Source organism: Papio anubis, chromosome 1 (genome assembly GCF_008728515.1).
Source record: "Papio anubis isolate 15944 chromosome 1, Panubis1.0, whole genome shotgun sequence".
NCBI classification, from domain to species: domain Eukaryota; kingdom Metazoa; phylum Chordata; class Mammalia; order Primates; family Cercopithecidae; genus Papio; species Papio anubis.
This window is the reverse complement of record NC_044976.1, coordinates 21,235,599-21,259,241: the sequence shown is the minus strand read 5'-3', so window position 1 is coordinate 21,259,241 and position 23,643 is coordinate 21,235,599. Positions and strand designations below refer to the sequence as shown.

The following is a 23,643-nucleotide window of genomic DNA, read 5'->3' as shown; positions in this document are numbered from 1 at the left end:
CAATAAAAAATGAACAAAGTTGGAGAACTTACAAGACAGTATGATAGTGGCATATGGATAGACATATAAATTAACAGAAAAGACAACCTTAAATACTCATGCTTACATGCCAATTAATTTTCAACAAAGGCGCCAAGAGAAATGAAGAAAAGGATGGTGCTGGAATAATAATTACATAACTATATGGAAAAACATGAACCCTTCACTTACTTTTCCTTATACACAAAAATTAACTCAAAGTGGAGTATAGACCTAAACATAAGAGCTAAACCCATACAATTTCTGCAAGAGAACACAGGATAAAATCTTTGTACCTCAGGTAAGACAAAGATTTTTTCAGGATACAAAAAGAACATAGTTTAAAAGAAAAAGTTTATAAATAGGAATGGGAGTCCAAGACTGGAAGATTACTTTAGCCCAGGAGGTCAAGGCTGCAAGGGAGCCATGATCACACCACTCCAGCCTGGGCAACAAAGCAAGACCTTGTCTCAAAAAAAAAAACAAAAACAACTTTTACTCTGAGACAGATTTACAAAATTAAAGACAAGCCACAGATGAGAAGGAAATAGGGCCGGGCGCGGTGGCTGAAGCCTGTAATCCCAGCACTTTGGGAGGCCGAGACGGGCGGATCACGAGGTCAGGAGATCGAGACCATCCTAGCTAACACGGTGAAACCCCGTCTCTACTAAAAAATACAAAAAGCTAGCCGGGCGAGGTGGCGGGCGCCTGTAGTCCCAGCTACTCGGAAGGCTGAGGCAGGAGAATGGCATAAACCCGGGAGACGGAGCTTGCAGTGAGCTGAGATCCGGCCACTGCACTCCAGTCCGGGCAACAGAGTGAGGCTCCGTCTCAAAAAAAAAAAGAGAAGGAAATAAATACTTGCAAAACATAAATCTGACAAAGGACTTCTGCCTAGAATTTAAAGAACATAATAAACTTCAAACTCATCAACAAGCAGACGATCAGACTTTTTTAATAGGCAAAAGATCTGAGCAGACATTTACTCAAAGATGACACATGAATGGCTCATAAGCTCAGGAAGAGATGCTCTCCATCACTAGTCATCAGAGAAATGTAAGTACTACTATACCTATTAGAATGGCTGACATTTTTAAAACTGGCATTACTAAGATTGGTGAGGATTTGGAGAAAATGGAATTTTCATACACTGCTGGTAGGAAGGCAATTTCGAAAATATTTTGGAAGTTGATTTATAAAGTTAAAAATCCACTTTCCATAGTACCCAGCAATTCCATTCATAGTTACTCAAGAGAAAGACATGAACATTGTTAAGCAGCTTCGTTCATTAGAAGTCAAAACAGGGAAACAACCCAAAAGCCCATTCAGGCGCCAGTGAAAGGATAAGCGACCTGGGGTGCATCCACACAATGGAATTCTACTAAATAATAAAAAGGCAAACAACTGATACAGGCAAAAAAGATGAATCTCAAAAACTTCATGCACATCTCAAAAACTATACTAAGTGAAATACATCACACACAAAAAGCTATGTACTTTATGATTCACTTCATATGAAACTGTAGAATAAACAAAATTACAGGGATAAAGCAAATCAGTGGTTGTCCAGGGCCAGGAGCCAGAGCACAGGGGATTAACTACAAAGGAGCAGGAGAAAACATTTCAGGATGATGGGAATGTTCTATATCCTGATTGTGTGGGGGCTTATGACTGAAATCTGGCAAATCAATAAACTGTTCACTTAAAATAGGTGAATTTCACTGTATTTAAATGATGTCTCTTACTAAAGCTGTTTAAAAACACACATACAAAATTAACTGTTTCTCTTACAATCTCTCTCAAAGACATGTGCAACAAAAAAAATAAGGGAAACTTACCTGATCCCAGTGCTTAAGGGAGAGAGTTGAGAGAGGTGTGGCATTAGCAAATTCGAGATTTGCAAAATGCCAATCAAGTATTTGTCTGTCTCTTGATGAGAGATATACATCACTGCAAAAGAACAAAGGAGTACAGGATTATTAAAAGATATCACTAGTTCTCTCAGTGTGATGTAGGTGATCTCAATAACTGTGGCGGAATCTAAGCCAGGGCTGTGCCTTATATGAAGAAATTACAAATCAAAAAGTAGCATCTTATCCGTCTTATTAACCTCTTTATCTCTGATGTCTAGAGCAGTGCCAAGCTCACTACGCAAAGCAAATTACCTGTAGGCCTCATTTGTCTGGGGAAAAAAAAAAAAGAATTCTTCATATGAAATTACCTTATATCATAAAAGCTTATTAGTTGTAAAAAAAAAAAAAAAAAAAAAAAAAAAGTCTTATATTTTACACGCAGCATAGACTCTATAGAAAGGATGGGCAGGCTGGACGCGGTGGCACATGCCTGTAATCCCAGCACTTTGGGAGGTCGAGGCAGGTGGATCACCTAAGGTCAGGAGTTTGAGACCAGCCTGGCCAACAGGTGAAACGCCATCTAAAAATACAAAAATTAGCCGGGCATGATGGCGGCACCTGTAATCCCAGCTACTCAGGAGGCTGAGGCAAGAGAATCGCTTGAACCCAGGAGGTGAAGGTTGCAGTGAGCCGAGATCACATCACTGCACTCCAGCCTGGGCGACAAGAGCGAGACTCCATCTCAAAAAAAGAAAGGATGGGCAGCATCCTTGAATACAGAACAAAACAGATTTACGTGGAGGCTGGATGCAAGTGAAAACATTTCACCAGCATTCACTGTCAAAAACCCAGTGGAAATAAAGTATAATACCCACCTAGTTCCCAAAATTATGGAAGTATAAAGCAACAGCACCTTCTACCCCCTCAAAAAAGATAATTTCCATCTATTGCATCTTTATCCAAATATCAGATCTTATGGAGAAAGGCTCTCTCTTTAGAAACAATCTGTTTAGGTATCTAGGACACATTAAAATATAGAAGCAGGGGATTTAGAAACCTCACAAGTAGTCACATATTAATTTATTTAACAATTTAAACCACTCACTGAACATAAATAAAGGCTCACTATGATTTACAATTTTCCTTCTAAATCAAACTGAAAGAACAGTAAAAGCTATCCCTCTGAACTTTTGTGTTTGTTTTCCTTACCTTGGGGGATTCGCTTCCAATTCTTGAAGTTTTTCTTCTAGCTTTCCTTGTGTTTCGGCTAATTCATCATACTCCTGATAAAAATTAAGTGAATCTGAGTTATCCTGAAGGGTCAGATATCTACCTAGTTTCTTTACACCACAAAGTATAAGGTCTGGATCATATTTCCTCTTCGGATCACGTATAGGAAGTGTGGCTCAATTTTAGGCTGGGGTTAGATAGAGCTCAGAGATTTTTGTTTTTGGAGACAAGTTACAATTGGGGGCCTGGAATATTAGGGGGAGGCAGGGCGCACACAGGAGAAAATAATAGAAGAAATATATTAGTGTGCTACAAAGTGGGGATGAAAAATCATAGCAAGTACCATTTCATAAGCATGCCATGTCCCTGGCACTGGGTAAGCATTTTATACATAATTGTATTTAAGCTTCACAATTACCCTACAAGGTAGGTGTTAAGACCATGTTACAGATGAGGCAATTAAGGAGTCCAAGGTCACATGGCTCGAGACTCCAAGTTAGGGATTTGACAGTTTGACCCCAAATGACTCTGAAGTCCATGTTTAATACTCTTACTCTAAACTGTTACGGCTAAACTGAGATTTAAGATAAAATGATGAGATTATTAAGACAGGATAAGAATTCTGCAGGACAAGCAGGTCTTAAACCAAACTAACCCATTAAATCCCCATGGCTCACTATGTACCAAATCGTCTTCATTGCACTGAAGGCACTTGTGATTGGCTAGTAGCTCTCTTTTCCAAAATTCCCCTGTGCTATTTCTTAGGATTCCAAGTAAAACCAGTTAAGCCTGTATGTATACCACACCTTGCATAGGGCGGTCAGATCCCTGTGTTTGCTTTTCACTAAGAACTCAGCAGTGATATCTCTGGGCGGCTTTACTTCAGATGCTTCTTTGTATTGCTGATGGAGTTCTTTAATTTTCTCTTTCAAATTTACCATCTAAGAAGGAAAAGCACAAATTTACCACTCCAGATAGTAATGTAGTTTATGTCTGTATCACATGTACCCTTTTTTGGCTCCTCAAAACTGCTATCACAAAAAAACAGGGCTACAGTGCAAGGTCCTTAGAATTCTTAAATACTTGTTCTAACCTACATCATTCCATCTGGGAAACAGGAAAGAAATCTTATAGGGCTTGACATAAAGGTACCACAACTCTACCTGCTAAGATCAGTGCTGCCTTCTAAAATGAATGAGAAGGATGAGGAGTGTCCCATTAATTTAAATAAACAAAAAACCCAGTATTGAAATAAATTTAATACCCACAAAAAAGAAAATATCGCTATTGTAACTTGAACTGATTTTCTGAAACAAATTGTCATAATGTGTTTTTTTTTTTTTTGAGACGGAGTCTCGCTCTGTTGCCCAGGCTGGAGTGCAGTGGCACAATCTCGGCTCATTGCAAGCTCCACCTCCCGGGTTCATGCCATTCTCCTGCCTCAGCCTCCCGAATAGCTGGGACTACAGGCGCCCGCCACCACGCCCATCTAATTTTTTGTATTTTTAGTGGAGATGGGGTTTCACCATGTTAGCCAGAATGGTCTCAATCTCCTGACCTTGTGATCTGCCTGCCTCAGCCTCCCAAAGTGCTGGGATTACAGGCGTGAGCCACTGCGCCTGGTCCTATAATGTGTTTTTTAAATATGTAAAAGGTCAAATAACTTTTTTTTTTTTTCTAAGAGATGGAGTCTTGTTCTATCACCCAGGCTGGAGTGCAGTGGCACAATCTCAGCTCACTGCAACCTCTGCCTCCACGGATCAAATGATTCTCATGCCTCAGCCTCCCGAGTAACTGGGATTACAGGTGTGTGCTACCATGCCCAGCTAATTTTTTGTATTTTGGTAGAGAAGGGGTTTCACCATTTGGCCAGGCTGGTCTCGAGCTCCTGACCTCAAGTGATCCACCTGCCTCAGCCTCTCAAAGTGTTGGGATTATAGGCGTGAGCCACTGTGCCTGGCCAAAGAATCTTAAGGAACCATTCTTAATGTTAGCTTTTTTCAGGTTTCTGATGATACTACACAGGCCAAGAGTGACAAAGCCTGAGACTGGGCACCCTATAGGTATCCTGCCACTTGGCAGTTCTTAAGTCACTCTTCTCTTTTCATCCTTACCACAATCCATGAAGACTGTGAGCTGGAGACCTCTTCATCAGACCGGATGAAGAAATGAGGCACAGTGAGAGTGAGGCAAGAGTCCAGTCACAGGCACACCCAGAGTATGCACTATAAAGGCCCCCTCCAGGGGCTATTTTCTCCCTAAGCTCATGTGACCTTTGCAGCTGGCAGGGTAAGGAGAAATAAATGGTTGGACTTTAATGCTCTGGAGCCTGGGGCGCTGGAAGGTGGTGGCAGAGAAGAGCCCTAAGAGTTCAGCCCTGGGGAACAGAGGTGGGGGTGGTGGCAACTCAAGAGAAGTAATTATGCCAATGAACTGGCTGCTGATTTGTTGGTCTTCACCAATGGAAACTTGGCTCCAGTACAGCTAATCTCCTGCTAGTCCTAGAATTCAGCCGAGGGCACTGGGATAGCTTTAGAATGGCTAAACCAAGCTTGTCCAACTCGTGGCCCAGGACAGCTTTGAATGCAGCCCAACACAAATTCATAAACTTTCTCAAAACACTGAATTTTCTTTTCTTTTCTTTTTTTTAAAGCTTATCAGCTGTCATTAGTGTTAGTGCATTTTATGTGTGGCCCAAGACAATTCTTCTTCCAATGTGACTGAGGGAGGCCAAAAGATTGGACAACCCTGAGCTAAAGGGAACCAGAAAAAGAGGAAAGATCTATTTCCTCTGGCAACATTTATCAATAATGCCACACCGAAACACTGACAGATAAAACAGTCTCTTTTGTTAGTCATTATTTTCTTAAGAATGAGTCCCAGCTGTGCAGACTTTCTCTTCCATGGAGAAAAAAGTCTCAGAAATGCTTTTAAAATTTCTAAAGACATTTTTTCCTAATAAAGCTTCTTCAGGTATAAAGAAAATATAGAATTTCACCTTGTTAAGAAGTTCTTTCAATTCTTCCTGAGTTTTCACTATCTTCTTCCAATGTTCAATCTGCTCATCTTTGACATGCTTCTCTTGTAACCTAAGAGAGACAATATGTATAATCCGGTCTCAAAGCCAACTTTGCAAAATAAGACAGGTGCCCATCAAAAACATTTAAGGGCATCAAGGCCCACTGAAACTTCTAATACTTAGGAACAAGAAAGTTGGCTAGTGGGAAATTATTTCCTAGGCTATGTTAAATACAGTATAATACCATAAAAGCAATGAATTTTAGAAGTGAAAGGGACCTTAAGAGATCATATAATAATTTTAAATAATTTTTAATTTTGGATTCAATGGTTTCACATGAAATTAAGTAAAAACTAGCTCAAATAAGACTTGCAGAAAAACTTAAAACATAAATGGCAAATCTTTACACATGGAACTCACTATACAATAAGCACTATCAAAGTACTTACTGAATGACAACTTCCAATGCCTGGCCAAGGGACACAGGCTTATTATTGAGGACATTGAAGTCTAGTTGATGACTAAGGTAAGATGTAGCTTCTAGCAACCGGTTAAACTCTTGCTCTACCATTTCATCTTTCTCTTTAGGAACCTGAAAATCCGAAGTATAGCAGAGTTGGTCCTTATAAAACTAAACATATCCATCCATGAAAACACAAATGCTCTATAGTTTATAAAGGTCAAAATATGTATCTCAAAGGGGAAACCTTTGAGCACAATGATTCAAATTTTCTTTTCTATGAAGTGGTCAAATCCATTTAAATGAGATATGAAATGTTTGGGCCCTGACGATTTCCTCTTCTCCCACTTCTGCCCTCAGAGCTGGGACTCTACCTCTATTAACAGCCACAAGATTCACACTGGTGCTAACTGAAGTCACATGGAGCACAAGTGGCACTGAGCTGACATGCATTAAGTTGAGCTGGCTAACATGCAAACAACACACTAGAAAAGTCCCAGAGAACAAAAACTATGTCAACAAATCTGAGGACCTTCCAAGAATAAGGGCAGGATGGGAAAATAAGAAGCCCAAGGTATCTGCTTCCCCTCAAAGATGAATCTCAGGTGGGAGGAGGGAAAAGAGAAATGAAATTCATGGCTACTAATAAGAACATACTAGCACTTTTGTTCTTTTGCACAGTAATAACATTTTATGGCACCAGTAAGTTCAGAATTGAATGTACAAAGCTCTTAAGGGAGTCTATGAGTAAATGAAGGACCAGAAGGTCTGGCTCCTCATTGATGTGGATGAAGCAAACAGAATGCAAAGCAGATCATCAAGCTGGAAGACCATGATCCTAAGCCATGCTGTGTGCCTGCCTACCGATAACATCAGTTAGTTCACAAGCACCCCTCTGCTACTGCTTAATTCAGCCCCAAAGTAAACTGTATATGCAATCCTATTGTTGAATTCATGGCAGAAGTGAGAGAAAGAAAAAATATGTTTAAGGCAAGCATTGCTTGTTATAAGCTGGGCTGGTATCAGCTGGGAAATGTGATTCAAAACACGGAATTTCACTACACAGTCAACCTAAAATTGGTAACACAAAAATAAAACATGGAAGTAAATTCTAGTAAACACTAAGACTCAGGAGGAGCGACCTCTAACAATCAGAGATAACTGACTGTTGACAAGACCATCCCAATAATATTCTATCTCTCATTTGAAACTCCACAGTTTTTCTACTTCCCAACTTAACAGATGATTTTGAACCCTGGCCTCTGCTCCTTCATTGATCACACAAGTAACTCTATGAGATAAGCCAATGTGTGGCAGAAAGAATCTGGCAAGAAGGGCAATCTGCTCCCAAAAAGAAAGAGGACTGCAACTCTCCTTTGAACTGTAAATATGAGAGACGCCGTAACTGATTTAATCAAAATCACATTCAAAGCAGTAAGTTCCAAAAGACTATACATGGGAGAGATGAGGGTGTCTTTATAATTAAAGAATTACCCTTAGCCTAAAGAAAATCTAAATCTCTAAAAATATTCTGGTTTGTGTTAAATGAGGCAGAGAATCAGGCTTTGGATGCTTGGTGCCATTTATATCAGGAAGGTACCTAGGACTGGTGGATCAAAAACCTCTGACCTATTACTCATTCAACTCAATGGTCAAAAAAGAGCTTGCTCTTATTACACAGCTATGAGAGCTGATGGAAGAGACAGACCCTTTGGTCAGGAATTTCATTTACTTTTTCAGCTACTTTTCCTCACTGATGTGATATGTGATGGTCATATATAGAGCGACTCAAACAATGCCGAAATTTTGCTCAGAAACGTGTTACTTCCAGTGCAAATCCTGCAATGATGCTACAAAAGACGGTTCTGGAAATCTAAATTTGGTTCTTCTTTCAAAAAGGAAACAATTACATTTCAATGTGAAATCCAGGTAGTTATGAGACCTTAATTCATCACAGATGCAATGCGTATGACTGATTTTCTTGGAGTATAAAAGTGGTATTTCTATGTGTTGCTTCTAAAATGCCTAGCAAGAGGATGCTACAGCAGCAAGAGGGACTACTAGATCACATATGCCTCTACAATAGGGCAGAATGTGTCAATACGCAAGTGTGCAAATGGTACAGATTAAAGCTCTTCCAGTGTCAACTGGATGGTCTGCTTCAGACAAGCTTTAATCTTTGCAACTAGGATGACAATCACATAGGGAAGTTCATACTGAAAAAGTACACAGCACTCAGGCTCAGTAACTGGGGTCCAGGGTGTGTGGTAGAGAAATATTTAAAGGGACACTGTCAAGGTTAGAGGGACCAAATTTGACCTCTGTTTCCTCCCTCTGTTTGCTGAGCAGCCCACTGGATTCATTACACTTTCCCCCTTAGTCCACCCACACCACCCACAAAAAACCTAATGTTTTACACGCGCTTTCAATGACAAAAACTCAAATGGCACCAGCCCAACATATAGGCGCAACTCTACAACAACAAACCAGTGTGAATGTATGATGGAGAGGATCTTTGAAAGGAAAAGATTTAGGTTTCAAGCTTTTAATGGGTTATTGTAAACAGTGAGGAAAATGATTTGAAAAATTATGAAAAAAATACCTTGACAGTGTCCTTTTAACCAGTGCAGCAGAGAGAGAAATAAACTGTAAATAACAGCCCAACAGCCACGTCAAGTTTAGTTTTGTATGACAGCAATAAAATCAAGGCTTTAAACACATAGCATGACAGAAGCATTCTGTTAGCTCAGAAGCTGCAACCACCAGAGAAATAAGGAACAGATAGTACGGAGACTAAATGGGAAGGTCAAGGCATAGAAATGGCCAAAAGAAAGGCAGTTAAAAAAAGGCGGGGGAGTGAGGGGGAAGTGTCAGAAAGCAGTGAGGAATAAAGCAAAACTCAAAAGAGGAAAGGAAAAACACAGAACAGTAACAACAACAACAACAACAAAATCAAACAAACAAAAACCAAACCAAAAGATTGCTGCCACATTTGACTGACACCAGATGACAGGACTGCATCTCCAGTACACCATTCTAACCCGAGGCTCAGTTGTATGAGATTACGTGAGATTGTCAGCCACCAGGCCCCATCCATTTTCCACCTAAGCAATTACAGGAATGTTGCAAGTGCAGCCAGGGATAGCTCTGAAACCTGGCTTTTTTTTCCCCACTAACATTAAAATTTCACTTGGAAATTAAAGAATATTTGGAAAATAATACATAAAATACTTGTCCCTTAGGAAATCAATACTGACTGGGAGAAAACCAAAATGTGTTTTTAATACCTTTAAATCAGAATCATTTCTAAAAACAAGCTAGTTAGAAATATTCTATTTCACATACCCAGACAATAAAAGGAACTAACAAATGACTACCCTGACAACCCCAAACTACCCATACTTTAAGTCATTTATTTCCCCTTTATGAGAATCCTTGGATTCTATTAGTTCTACAAATTATTATGGAACAATAACAACAAAATGGAATTGAAATATTGGCAATCGCTAAACATAGGTCACAATAATCTAAATCTTACCTGACTATTCTAATCTAGATCCTTAACTTGTATCCCGAGAAAGAAACTCAACGAATGATTACAAAGGGTTTTAAGTACCACATTAGAAGGCAGGTGGATTTCTACACTGCAACACAGTGAGAACTTGTAACAGCAAACTAAAAAGCATTTTTGGGGAAAGGACCAGTAATGTAAGAGCCTTCTATCTAAGAAGCAAACAAAATGGACATCACTTTAAACAGATTTTGACTGACTTTTTGAAACCATTTATTTCTCTATGAAAGGCTCCAGGTAAATAGTTCCTTCAAGACTAAGAGAATTTGAAGAGTCTCATTGTTCCAAATAGGTTCAATCCTGATTGTCTTGGTCCAGTAGATTATATGGACTATCTCTAAATGTGTCCAGGGGAAGGGAAGCCTGTGTGTCTACCCCATGCAGAATGTGGGAAAGCCAAACACCTTTCTGGACAAGGTCCCTGGTCCTGCAAGAAGTAATCTCAAAGGAAGAAGGACAGCTCTCTTTAGGTTCTACCTCTGGTTTCATTCTGACAAGCTCTTTAGGTCTTCAAAAACATTGTACACCTATCTTACTTCCAGTCTTCACAAACTCACCAGCAGCAGAGCAGAATGGAGTCAAATGCAGCAACGTACACTAGGTAATGAAAGGTCTGAGATTTAGCCAGAGAAATCCCCAGAAAGAATCAGAAAAAAGGAGTAATTGCCAAATCTGACTAGACAGCCAATCTCCACCTCCCCATCCCATGCCATCGAGCACTTCTAGAATGATGGTGAAGCAGAAGATTAAGATTAGTTCATTTGGTAAAACCTGGAAGAAGAAATTTACTTCTGAAGAGTCTCTAATTTCAGATTCTCCTCAACAGCCAAGGGAAATGAGATATAGCTATTATCCCTACAGGGGGAATATATCCTTAATGCAAATAAAATTCAACGTGATTCTAGGCTGGGCGCAGTGGCTCTTATCTATAAATCCCAGCACCTTGGGAGGCTGAAGCAGGAGGATCACTTGAGTCCAGGAGTTTGAGACCAGCCTGAGCAATATAGTGAGACTCCATTTCTACAAAAATTCTTTTAAAGTAGCCAGGTGTAGGGGTGTGTGCCTGCCTGTGGTCCCAGCTACTCAGGAGGCTGAGGTGGGAGATCACTTTAGCCCAGGAGGGCAAGGCCACAGTGAGCCATGTTTATGCCACTGCACTCCAGCCTGGGCAACACTGCAAGATCTTCCTGTCTCCAAAACAAAACAATCAATGTGATTCTACAGAGACTGTTGTCTCCCCCAACTCCCACCCCGTAAGGAATCTTTTTGACTTCCTTAAAGCAGTGATTAGAGTGTATGGAAAAGGCACACACAACATATCTAAGTAGTTCTCTCTAGCAGTTTTTAGTCCAGTAAATTCTTGTGAAACAAATAAATACAGTTTGGAAAAGCAAAGTCAGTATTATAACTATAATTAAGGAGGCAAAAACTATTTGCAACTTCAGGACCATTAAAGGAAGGCATGAGATTTTTACATTTATAAACAAGCATGGATTGGCAGTAATGATTTTAAAGGGCAGAGAAAGACTGTCATAAAGATATTGAAAATGTTTCCTCAAAGGAAGAAAACCAAAAAGGCCAACAGGTCTGTGTCAAAGGTGTACTAACCTAAGCACCACTGTATAAGAACACAAATGAAAAGTGGCTAAGTTATGACAGATACCTAATACACCTTTAGTTAATGGTCTTTGTAAGAGACCTGACACCCATTACTTTTCATATGTTGTCTGTCATTCTCTTAACAGCTGAGCCATTCCCAAGAAGAAAATCAAAGCTCAGTTTTTCAAAGGAGTCCTCTGGATCTGTAACAACACACACACACACAATCACACACACACACACACACACACACATGACCAGAGACCTTGTGAAACAGAATGCTACAGTACTGTGGGAATTTGATTAAGATACCCTAAAAAAAAAAAAAAGTGAAGCCCATGAGTTACTAGCTGGTGTACAGGAGATGCAGAAAACATTCAGAGCCATTTCCACTGTCTCCCCGACCAATCGTGTTTTCAGTCCCCTCAGCAGAGACCAGCAAAATGTTCCCTGAAATATGAATTACCCTATTTCCCAACCTTCTCCATGTCCAGTTAAAGCTGTTACTGATGACAGCATAGGTCAGAGTATAACTCCATCACCAATCAACTGAAGGCAGCTGCTATACTAGCTTTGATTGTTTTATAGGCTTAAGGTAGTGGAGATCCCTTCTATTTAGAGGGATATGCTTAGTATCCCTACATTATTTTATATCTCTATATTATATCCCTCATATTAATATGTTTACTAGGGAAGTCCTTGTTCTAGTCATCCAAAGCCATAAAATAAATGTCCCTTGTCAAAAACAAACACAGAAACTCAATATACTAGCTACAAATGTAGGAGAGAGAACAGAGAGGTAAACTTTTTCAGGGATTCTTGTGATTGTGATCAAAACAATGACATAAAATAAAAATCACTTACTATATGATTCCTTTCCTACGGCAGCAAAATGTCTGGGTATGCAGATATGTCCTTCAGACATTATTACTAGTGATGTAACTCGGAGTAACTTTCTGGCCTTCTACAGGATGACATCATTAATTTCTAGGTACTAACAACAGAACCAACAAGTCAGTCTTTTTTTGACTGAAGCTGTCCACAAAGCATGGAGAAACAGAACCAATCCCATTTCATCCAACAGTTTACTAAAGAAAAATCAATGACTGAATGAATTTTTACTTTAGGTAGGCCTTGCTGGCTCCTGGAGTAACTCCTGAAACAAAGCTCTCAGAGAAGGAGACTTAGCTGATGTCGTCACACAGGCAGTTAGAAAGAGGTGCATACACTCACCTCACCCCATCTTCCCTGAAATGTCAGCGGGCTGTAGTCAAACAAGTATGGGAATCTGAACCAGAACACCAGGCAATGGATTCTGGCTCTTCAACTTACTGATTATGATAACCTTAGGCAAACACACGTGTGAGCTTTAGTTTCTTCTCCTGCAATAAGAGAATAAAGCTACTGACCTATGAGCTTTAGTTTCTTCTCCTGCAATAAGAGAATAAAGCTACTGACCTATAAGCTTTAGTTTCTTCTCCCGCAATAACAGAATAAAGCTACTGACCTCTCTTTAGATCGCTAAAGCCATGAAACGTATTTGTAATTACAAGCATAAATTAGTGGGGCTCTTTGTACTTGTCCTATAAGCTTGTTCAAAAGCTAGTTTAGGCCAGGCACAGTGGCTCACGCTGGTAATCTTTGCACTTTGGGAGGCTAAGGTGGGTGGATCACCTGAGGTCGAGAGTTCAAGACCAGTCTGGCCAACATGGAGAAACCCCACCTCTACTAAAAATACAAAAAAATTAGCCGGACATGGTGGGGCACGTCTGTAATTCCAGCTACTCAGGATGCGGAGGCAGGAGAATTACTTGAGCCCGGAAGGCGGAGGTTGCGGTGAGCCAAGACTGTGCCACTGCACTCCAGCCTGGGTGATAGAGCAAGACTCTGTCTCAAAAAAAAAAAAAAAAAAAAAAGCTAGTTTACTAGTCAACAGTTTTCCATTCTTACTCTGAGACAGACAACTGGAGACAGCAGTACAGAAACATTAGCATGCCTTATGTTTGATTAACTAAGGCAAGCATAAATCAAAGCTGCAAAGAATCCATTCCCAAATTTGAGAATGGTTTAAAATATTCCTTATCACTTGGCTACTGCACCAAATATAAATGTATCAACTTAGAAAAATCCTATACATATCAGAGTTGAATGACAACTACCAATTTCATTGGGAAAAATATCCTTGCATTCAAAATGCTGAAAACCACACACAAGGTTAACAACTGTTTACAGCACTACTCAAAGGGCTGGTCCTGGTAAGATGTGGATAAATCAATGTACCACTTTCTTCACTGAGAGTTTTGCTACCAGGAAAAAAAAAGTCACCAACTGAATTAACAGTGTGGTTAGCAGTGTAATTTCTTTATTTCATCCCACACTGGTAATCAACAGTTAGTTCACAGACTGGCAGCCAGTGCAGGCCCCACCTGAGGACAGCAGTGGTACAGAAACAAGTGTTTTAAAAAATGCGCTAAAGCTCATTTAATACCAAGAAAGCAGTCCATTTCTCTGGGTATCTCTAATAGAAAAAACTTCTCGGCCGGGCGCGGTGGCTCAAGCCTGTAATCCCAGCACTTTGGGAGGCCGAGAGGGGCGGATCACGAGGTCAGGAGATCGAGACCATCCTGGCTAACACGGTGAAACCCCGTCTCTACTTTAAAAAATGTAAAAAATTAGCCGGACGTGGCGGCGGGCGCCTGTAGTCCCAGCTGCTCAGGAGGCTGAGGCAGGAGAATGGCGTAAACCCGGGAGGCGGAGCTTGCAGTGAGCTGAGATCGCGCCACTGCACTCCAGCCTGGGCGACAGAGCGAGACTGCGTCTCAAAAAAAAAAAAAAAGAAAAAACTTCTCTCTTTACTGTTAGAAAGAATTAATGAACCTGCTCTACATTCAGAAAAGTCTAAAGAAAAAGATGGTGTCTCAATGATCAGTGATTAATCTTTACTGTGGACTCTTACCACTTCTTGATGACTGTAATAGCCACTCTGGAGCCTTGCTTCTCCTCACCTCAATTCTGTACTTATTACCTACTACTAATATTATACTTTCAATGCTGACTTAATCATGTCATTTCCCCTGTTCTCAAACCTCTCCAGTTCCAACCTACAATCAAGCCTAGCAAATAACATCCACTACAACATGGCCCCACCCTAAATTTTCTATCTTCCTACCCTCACTGGTATAATCCCATCCTCCTTTACAGACTTATCTGCTTAGACTTAAGCCTCCTCTGCCTGCAATCCTGATTTGCCATTCACAAATGTTCTCCTTCCCTCCAGATCTCTTAGTGCCCTTTCCCTCACACCTTCATACATTCTCTTGCCACCTTGGTTCTTCCACAGCAATTTGCTCTTCTATCTAATCCTTGGCTTTCACTTTATGTTACTGGTATTAATATATTTATGGATCTTTGTGATTTGCTTTAAAATACTCCAGACTTCCCCTGGACTCAAAAGTGTAGGAATGGGACAGATAAAACAAGATTGGGAAAACAGGTTCACTACAGTACTCTTTCTGCTTCTGTCCATGTTTTAAAATTTCCATAATAAAAAGTTGGGAAAAAAGAATTATTTCTGTACAAGTACCACTATAGCAGGGACGATCTTATTCATCTCTATATCCTTTACAGATCTTGGTAGAATAAGAGAAGTTTACTCAACTGTTGAGTTAATCTCTGCTTCATCCTTTCTCTCTCATTCTGCTCAGTTTATTCTGCAAGAAGCCTCCTGTTACCCACCCCACCCAAGTACTGGTAGGAAATCTGGACCATGATGGTGGGGATGGAAACCAAAGCATTCCCTGAGAGTCTGCCCTTCTCTTGATAGGAACTCCATAAAGCCTTAAGGTAGACAGGAGTAAGTGAGGATGTTCCTTGAAACATATCACACAAAATTCAAGAGTTAGGATCCTACCACTTTTAGTAACAGTAGCTAAACACACTGTATACACAGGAAATCGCCCTTTTCCCCAAATATAAAGATAATATGTGCTTATATCCTGAGAAGTGTGGGCTCTCATCTTGATAAAGGGAATCACTAAAATTTCTGCTAAATACAAACTTTTGAATTTCACTCACTTCTAAAAATTAGGACTGACTTACGTAATTTAAGCCTATCTTAAAGTTGTTAAACTGTGCAATTCCCCATACCATTCATCAGTTCCATGCTACAGTCATACTAAGTATAGGAAGCTCCTATGCCTCTGGTCAACAAATATACTTTAGCCTATCTAAGCATGTGGGTAAGTACCACCATTTGGCTATTAGCCCATGAAAAATATTAGCCTATAAACACAAAACTGAAGTCATAAAGAACACATGGAGCTAAAGCACATGATGGAAGGCACAATACAAAAAAAACGAAGAATCAGGTTTCAATTCCACAAGTCCCTTGGAGTAAGGGGCCACAGCCAAATAAAAAGATTAACTGTCTAGCTAGCCTTCATTAAATATCTAAAGATAAATGTTAAACAGACAGGTAAATGTGTATACATACAATAATCCCTTCTTACATAGCTCAGAGTTAAGAAACAATCAGAATAACGTCACATCATCTCTACCCTCAGTTTATATATATACACCTCTGTATGTGTATATATGTATATGCTCATCCATATCATCCTCCTAAAATTGTTTTCAATTGAACCAAAGAAATGTTGAAAGTTCTGTTTGTCCTTGACTTACAGCTTGTCCGTTGGCTTCATAAAGTGGGCATTTTTGCTTGATCTTGGCCAGTTCCATATTTACTTGTTTGCTGACCACAGCCATAGGATTCCCTCCTAGAAAAAACTCAAGCAATTAAATTCAATAGACCTACGAAGAGAGAACAAAAACCTCACAGTAAAAAATATTTTTACTCAAAAAATGCTCAAAAGCTTACAGTATGTAAATTATTTCTCAAAAAAGCACTCCAAGTAAAAATATGTAAGATAAACATGAAGAGTGCAAAAAAATTACCTATAATCCCACTAATTAACATTTTATTACAGATCCTTCTAGATTTTAAGTGTATAAAATTACAGACACACACAAAAGGATCATAATAAGTACTGTTTTATAATCTCTTTTCAACTTAGCAATATATTGTGGACATTGTTTTACACTAATACGGAGCTACATGATTTTCAGTGGCTGTATATTGCTCATGGTATAATATTCTAATCTGTAGTTTCTAATATTCTGCTATGAAAAACAATGCCAGGGATGGGCAAGCTGGCTAATGCCCACATAGGATTATGGTGGTAATCCTAGCACTTTGGGAGGCCGTGGGGTGGGTGGATCACCTGAGGTCAGGACTTCGAGACCAGTGCTGTAATCCCAGCACTTTGAGAGGATCGCTTGAGCCCAGGAGTTCAGATCAGCCTAGCAATATAGTGAGACCTCATCTCTACAAAGAATTAAAAATTAACCAAGCATGGTGGCATATGCCTGTATTCCAAGCTATTAGGGAGGCTGAGGTGAGAGGATCCCTTGAGCATGAAAGGCAAAGGTTGCAGTGAGCTGAGATCATGCCACTGCAATCCAGCCTGGGCAAAAGAGCGAGACCACGTCTCAAAACAAACAAAAACAATGCCACGTTAATCATGAGATCAGGAGATCAAGACCATCCTGGCCAACATGGTGAAACCTCGCCTCTACTAAAATACAAAACATTAGCTGGGCATGGTGGACATGGTGGTATGTGCCTGTAGTCTTAGCTACTCGGGAGGCTGAGGCAGCGGAATTGCTTGAACCCAGGAGCGGACTGCAGTGAGTGGAGATCACGCCACTGCACTCCAGACTGGGTGACAGAGCGAGACTTTGTCTCACAAAAAAAAAAAAAAAAGCTTCAAACACATTATCTACTTATCTTCATAGGATAATTTCCCAGAACTAGAAAAAGGTACTCTAGGTCAAAAGATATGTACAATTTACATTTTCCACATACTGCTATACCTCTCACTAACAGAAGATAACTATTCTAAACCAATACACTTTAAAATTGCATCTCTGGCTTTAAATTTTTTTTTATTTTATGAGTCTCAGACCACGTACTATAGGACAAACCAATAGCTACTTACCAAGACCTGTTACCACCATGGCTCCAAGATCAGCTACATAGTTTCCTTTGCGAAATGTGGCAACTCGTCCACCCACACGATCCTGTTTCAGAAATTAAATAGCCAAAATCATCAATTGTGTTTTAACCACAAACCTGCCATAGTAATATACCATGGCTCTGTCTTCTATAATTTAAAAATAAAGATATAGAGTTTACATGGAATGCAATCAACAGTGCTATGGGCACAAAGAACAAATGAAGTTTAACTTGAAGACTATTTGAAGGAGAAGCAGGCAACAAATGACATATAATTAAATGTCATATAACTAAATGACACAGAATTAAATGATGTGATATAAAACAACTTCACAGTTGGAAGATATATTTAGTCACAGGTACCTCTCTACCCGGCTGTCTATAATACCTTTTAATGTACAGGATGAACGAGGCTACCCACATAGAAAATATTTGTTCACAAATCCCAACACTATTTAAATACCAACTTTCTACCACTGTAATCTGACTCTTACACCCTGATCCCCAAAATTAGCTGGGAAAAATCTGAAGGATAATTTTTCTGACAAATGGTTCTCCAGTACAGCCCTATGCCCAGGGGCAGAGAGTCCATACTGAACATAGCCTGTTCACATTACCTTTCATCCCTAAATAGGCCCAGGTTTATCACTGCTGACCAGGGATTTTCAAGTATGGCTGAGTTCTAGTGATAATTTAATGATTATAGATAATGTAAGAATACTCTGGAACTCCAAACAAACAAACAAAAATGCAAAACAAAACAAAAACCTATGCACTAGATTATAAACTCCTCATGGGTAGGAATCATAATGGTCCTATTATTCCTTATTGTATTTTTCAATACAAAATGTACAAAGTGCACAAAAATGTTTTCTGAATATATAAAATTTTTAATAACAGTGTATCAGGAAAATATTTAATTTCAATTTCCCCATACTCTCTTAAAAAATCAGCAGTTTAAAGCCATTAGAAGATAATTAGATTTCAAAAATTATTCATGAAAATAGCTTGAACAGTAGCATCCTAATATATGCTCTTTTTCCTACTGTGTGTCATTATCCCTTATTGCTCCTCCTGTTTCCATTTCTCTCTCTAGGACTAACAGGAAAAAAAACAGTATCTTGGCTTCTAAAAGATGGTTCCTGCCTAAGAGGCAGCTTTTTTTCTTTATCAAAAATAGGGAATTCACTCTATTCCACCACCAAAAATAACTGCCTCCTAACAAAAGATATGTCCATGAAGGCCCCAAATTTAAGAGCTAACTACAAGAAACAATGATCTGAAAATATCAATCAGGAAAAGAAATACTCTAAAACCCTCCTCACAGAGCACTTTTCAAAGCATTCATATGAAAAAATGCGTCTTTAAAATATAAATAACACTATCCAAAACACTCTATTTTACAAATCAATTTGACTTAGTTCAAGTTGTATAATTCCTTAATTTGCAACAGATAATTTGCTTACCATGTTTCCAATAGGTCAAGCCTCTAAACTCAAAAGGCAATTCTTACCCTGGCTTCCAAAAGTGTGACATCCATTCCAAAACTTTGTAACTGTCGAGCTGCTGCCAAGCCTGAGACCCCAGAGCCTATAATAATTACCTTTCCTGTCTTTTTAGCTAAAAGCAAAAAATGAAAAAAGAGTATTTTGTTGTAGGTATAAAAGTTTGTACTTACAGTCTTATTCATGAAAACCTCTAGGTTCTTAACATATTTATAATATCTTACAAAGTAAAACATTCAGAGTTATTTTCAAAATATGAAAACTATCTGAAAACAAATGAACGAATAGCTGAAACTTATGAATTCAAATTCAGTGTCGAACATTTATAAATCAAATCCACTATCCTAAGATTTATTTTCTCATTACCTCAGGCATGTATTTCAGTATCTGTGATTCTTAGTTAATTTGGTTAATAATCTGCTTCATTATTATATTAGGACACATTCTGCATATAAGCTATTTCCCTTAACCTCTACCCTTGTAGTCTTAAGTTAGTATTTCTTTTTGAAAAAATGATTAAAGCATTAAAAAAAGCAACTGTTGAAAACATAAAGAATGGGTCAATGAGAGAAAAACCTCAAAATGAACTCCTCTTATTTTTAACAAATTTACTGTTTTATTCTTTTTTTTAAATTGGAAATCTAGTATCTTTTACTAAGTAGCTATCAAACTAGAAATTAAGGGAAATGCACATTTATTCAGAGACTTTATTTTTTATTATTTATTAAACTTGACTTGTAAGATAAACTTGGAAATATTTTTAAATATAGTCTTATGAATCAAAATAAAATCCTAACATCATAGACATAATACACAGTCCTGAAACCGTAACTTAAAAATGTAAAATTTATCAGCCAGGTAGGAGGTCCTTACTTGGTAGGGGTTTTATCCTCTTATAGATGCCAAAGTTGATAAGACCATGACGCTCTAAATAACTGTGAACTCGGTGGACAAGCACAGTATCACCTACAGAATAAGCGGATTAAAAACATGGTTTTATTTTCAGTAGTTTAAACAATATTCTTCTAACTCTTCTATTTCTCCATCATGAAGTCCTTACAAACATCTTTTCCATTAAGCTTCAGGTCATGTGACTCCTTTAAAAAAGTAATTCTAAGGCTGGGCACGGTGGCTCATGCATATAATCCTAGTAGCTTTGGGAGACCGAAGTGATAGGATCACTTGAGGCCAGGAGTTCAAGACCAGCCTGGGCAACACAGCAAGACCCCACAGCAAGACCCCTTATAAAAAATAAGCCATGCATGATGGTGCATGCCCACAGTCCTACTTACTCGGGGGGCTGAGGAAGGAGGATCACCTGAGCCCAGGAGTTCCTGGCTACAGGGAGCTATGATTGTACCAATACACTCTAGCCCGGGCTAGATCAGATCTCAAAAACCACTGTAGAGACCCCATCTCTACAAAAAACAAAAAATTAGCCATGCATGATGGTGCCTGGCAGATCAAGGCTGCAGTGAGCTGTGAATGTGCCACTGCACTCCAGCCTGGGCAACAGAGGGAGACCCTGTCAATCAATCAATCAATCAATCAATGTGATTCTTAGAACTATTAGTCTGTGAAGTAGACCAAAATGTATAACACATACTTTGGAATTGTATTGATTTAATTTTTAATTTTTTTGAGAGAGAGTGATCTCACTATGTTGCCCAGGCTGAACTCAAACTCCTGGGCTCAAGGAATCCACCCACCTCAGTCTCCTGAGTAGCTGAGATTATAGGTGCACATCACCGTGTCTGTCTAATTTAGAATTTTTAAGAATTTCATTCCACCACAAATGGAATGAGAATAAAACCAAACCTTCACAAAGTAGTTATAACACTCATTTACTTTGGCAAAAACATCACGTCATTGTTGGTGGCAAGCCGGAAATAAGAAAACCAGACAGGCTGGGCACAGTGGCTCACGCCTGTAATCCCAGCACTTTGGGAGGCTGAGGTGGGCGGATCATGAGGTCAGGAGATCGAGACCATCCTGGCTAACATGGTGAAACCCCGCCTCTACTAAAAAATACAAAAAATTAGCCGGGCATGGTGGCGGGCGCCTGTAGTCCCAGCTACTCGGGAGGCTGAGGCAGGAGATAGGCATGAACCCAGGAGGCGGAGCTTGCAGTGAGCCGAGATCACGCCATTGCACTCCAGCCTGGGCCACAGAGCCAGACTCCATCTCAAAAAAGTAAAAATAAAAAAACCAGATAGTGAGCCATGAAGCGCCAAAGTATTTCATGGATCAAAGCTGGACAACAGGTCTAGGAAGAGTACTTAGCAATCTCTTGAACTCATGTGTTAACACAATTTAAAGACCAGAAGATGAAAAAAACGTAGAAAACAGGTTTTCTAAAAGACTTATTTTTGCACAGCACAAGGTGAAATAACATGGAAATATGAATGCAAAAATTAATTATCAAGGAACCATGAGGCTCCTAGAAGAATACAGCAATTTTCACAATCCAGTACAAAATTAGTCCTATTGAACACACTACTTACTGTTATAAGGTGCTTCTAATTGTTGGAGAGTAGCCTCAAATGTCAGCTGAATCTTTGGATTATCCAACCACAACTGCAGCTGCATTTAAATGATATAAATTGTATTACATACAAATAGACATATGTCATTTAACCATCTTTAAAATCATCTTTTAGCTGGCTGCAGTAGCTCACACCTATAATCCCACCAGTTTGGGAGGCTGAGGCAGAAGGATCACTTGAGCCCAGGAGTTTGAGACCAGCTTGGGCAATATAGTGAGACCCCATCTCAACCAAAAATATAAAAACTGGCTGGGTATGGTAGCACATGCCTGTAGTCCCAGCTATTTAGGTGGCTAAGGCAGAAGGATCACTTGAGCCCGGGACGTTGAGGCTGCAGTGAGCCATGATCATACCACTATACTATAGCCTGGGCAACAGAGCAAGAACTTGTCTCAAAAAATAAAAATAAATAAAATCATCCTTTTAACTTTAAGGCCCCAAACATGGGTTTTCCTTGAATTAAAACAGTGAGATTATACTCCTGACAAAGAAACTGATGAACACAAAACCATATCAAATAAGTAAATTACTGAAGAAGCTGGGGTTATTTAGCCTAAAAGAGAAAACCACTGAGTAACTTGGCAAGTCCATACAGCTAGCAGGGAGCAACTGGCATTTAAACCCGAGTTATACGACTCCAGAGACACTAAATGTATAAAATCCACAAAATCTAATGATCAGCTGGTTATGCTGAGGCTGGGGAGAAAGGTGTCAAGGACAACACCTCCATTTTGGTACAACTAAGCTAGCTGGTATGCCAGACACTGAATGGAATCACTTTAAAGAAGAAATAAGATAATGAGTTCAGCTCCAAGCCAACAAGAAGAGATATAAAATAGATGGATATAGAGTCTGGAGCTCAGAAGAGAGAGGAGGTCTGGAGTCATCTGCTTATGGGTAATAACTGAAGTCAAATGCATTGAAAAGGATTCTCAGAGGAAAAAATAGGGCGAGAAGGGAAAGAACTCCCAAATAGTCCACATAATGGCTAATTGTTAAGGATCATCCTATAAAGCAATCAGAGAAGACACCCAGGGAGGCAGGAGAAAAACCAGATACTAAGTTATCGAATCCAAGGACGTACTGTGTTTAAGAAGAAAGGAGCAGTCAAATTATTTCAAATACTGCTGAAAAAACAGATGAGACATAAAAAACATTATGATACAATCAATGGGCTCTAAAATGAATTCTCTTCAAAGTGAGTATATACTTGCAAAATGCAAGACAAACTAAATACTACTATATTTAAGTCTTAGCTAAAAATTAAAAAGACTGCTCCATAAGACAACTTTCAACCAAGAAGAAATTAATTTGGCTATATGTAAATAAACCAAATACTAAGGGATTACGACCAAATCTACACAGATACTCTACTCTGTGGCCACTGTAAGGTAAATGGACTTCCTCAGGTGCACACTGGGCCCAAGTTCCTCACGCCCAACACAAGTCTTCTTCCTCCTCCTCCTACAAAATAACGCTTAGGTCACAGTCTAGTTCAATAATCCCAAAGTTTCAATTTTAAAGTATTATAGTTTAAGACTAGAGAACTGACAAAATTCTTGCAGTACACATTGATTTACATTCTGTTTCACAGCCAGAGACCACAAATCTAACATGGTTTGGAAACCCTTCCCCAAATCTGGACTTTTGGTGAATCAGAGAAGACAGAGATCCCTGTAAATCTATCGCTCAAATCTAAGTAAAAAGTGAAAACTCTCTTCAGATAAAACAAACAAACAAACAAAATGACAATTTTGTCTAAAAAAAAA

General features: G+C 39.2%; 1 protein-coding gene across 2 annotated transcripts in view; it reads right to left on the bottom strand.

Annotated features, from left to right (window-relative positions):
- KDM1A (lysine demethylase 1A) overlaps positions 1–23,643 on the bottom strand; it is a 65,431-nt gene that overhangs the window by 8,629 nt on the left and 33,159 nt on the right. Inside the window, exons 5-15 of one of the 2 annotated variants that reach the window (XM_003891299.4) lie at positions 21,833–21,911; positions 20,202–20,294; positions 19,337–19,443; positions 17,807–17,888; positions 16,431–16,525; positions 9,183–9,194; positions 6,570–6,712; positions 6,100–6,190; positions 3,908–4,042; positions 3,081–3,154; positions 1,857–1,968 (exon numbers count right to left, since the gene is read on the bottom strand). In XM_003891299.4, coding sequence (XP_003891348.1) covers positions 1,857–1,968; positions 3,081–3,154; positions 3,908–4,042; positions 6,100–6,190; positions 6,570–6,712; positions 9,183–9,194; positions 16,431–16,525; positions 17,807–17,888; positions 19,337–19,443; positions 20,202–20,294; positions 21,833–21,911 — 1,023 coding nt within the window. The remainder of the gene's footprint in view (positions 1–1,856; positions 1,969–3,080; positions 3,155–3,907; positions 4,043–6,099; positions 6,191–6,569; positions 6,713–9,182; positions 9,195–16,430; positions 16,526–17,806; positions 17,889–19,336; positions 19,444–20,201; positions 20,295–21,832; positions 21,912–23,643) is intronic. The other variant, XM_003891298.4, reaches the window with a different exon arrangement.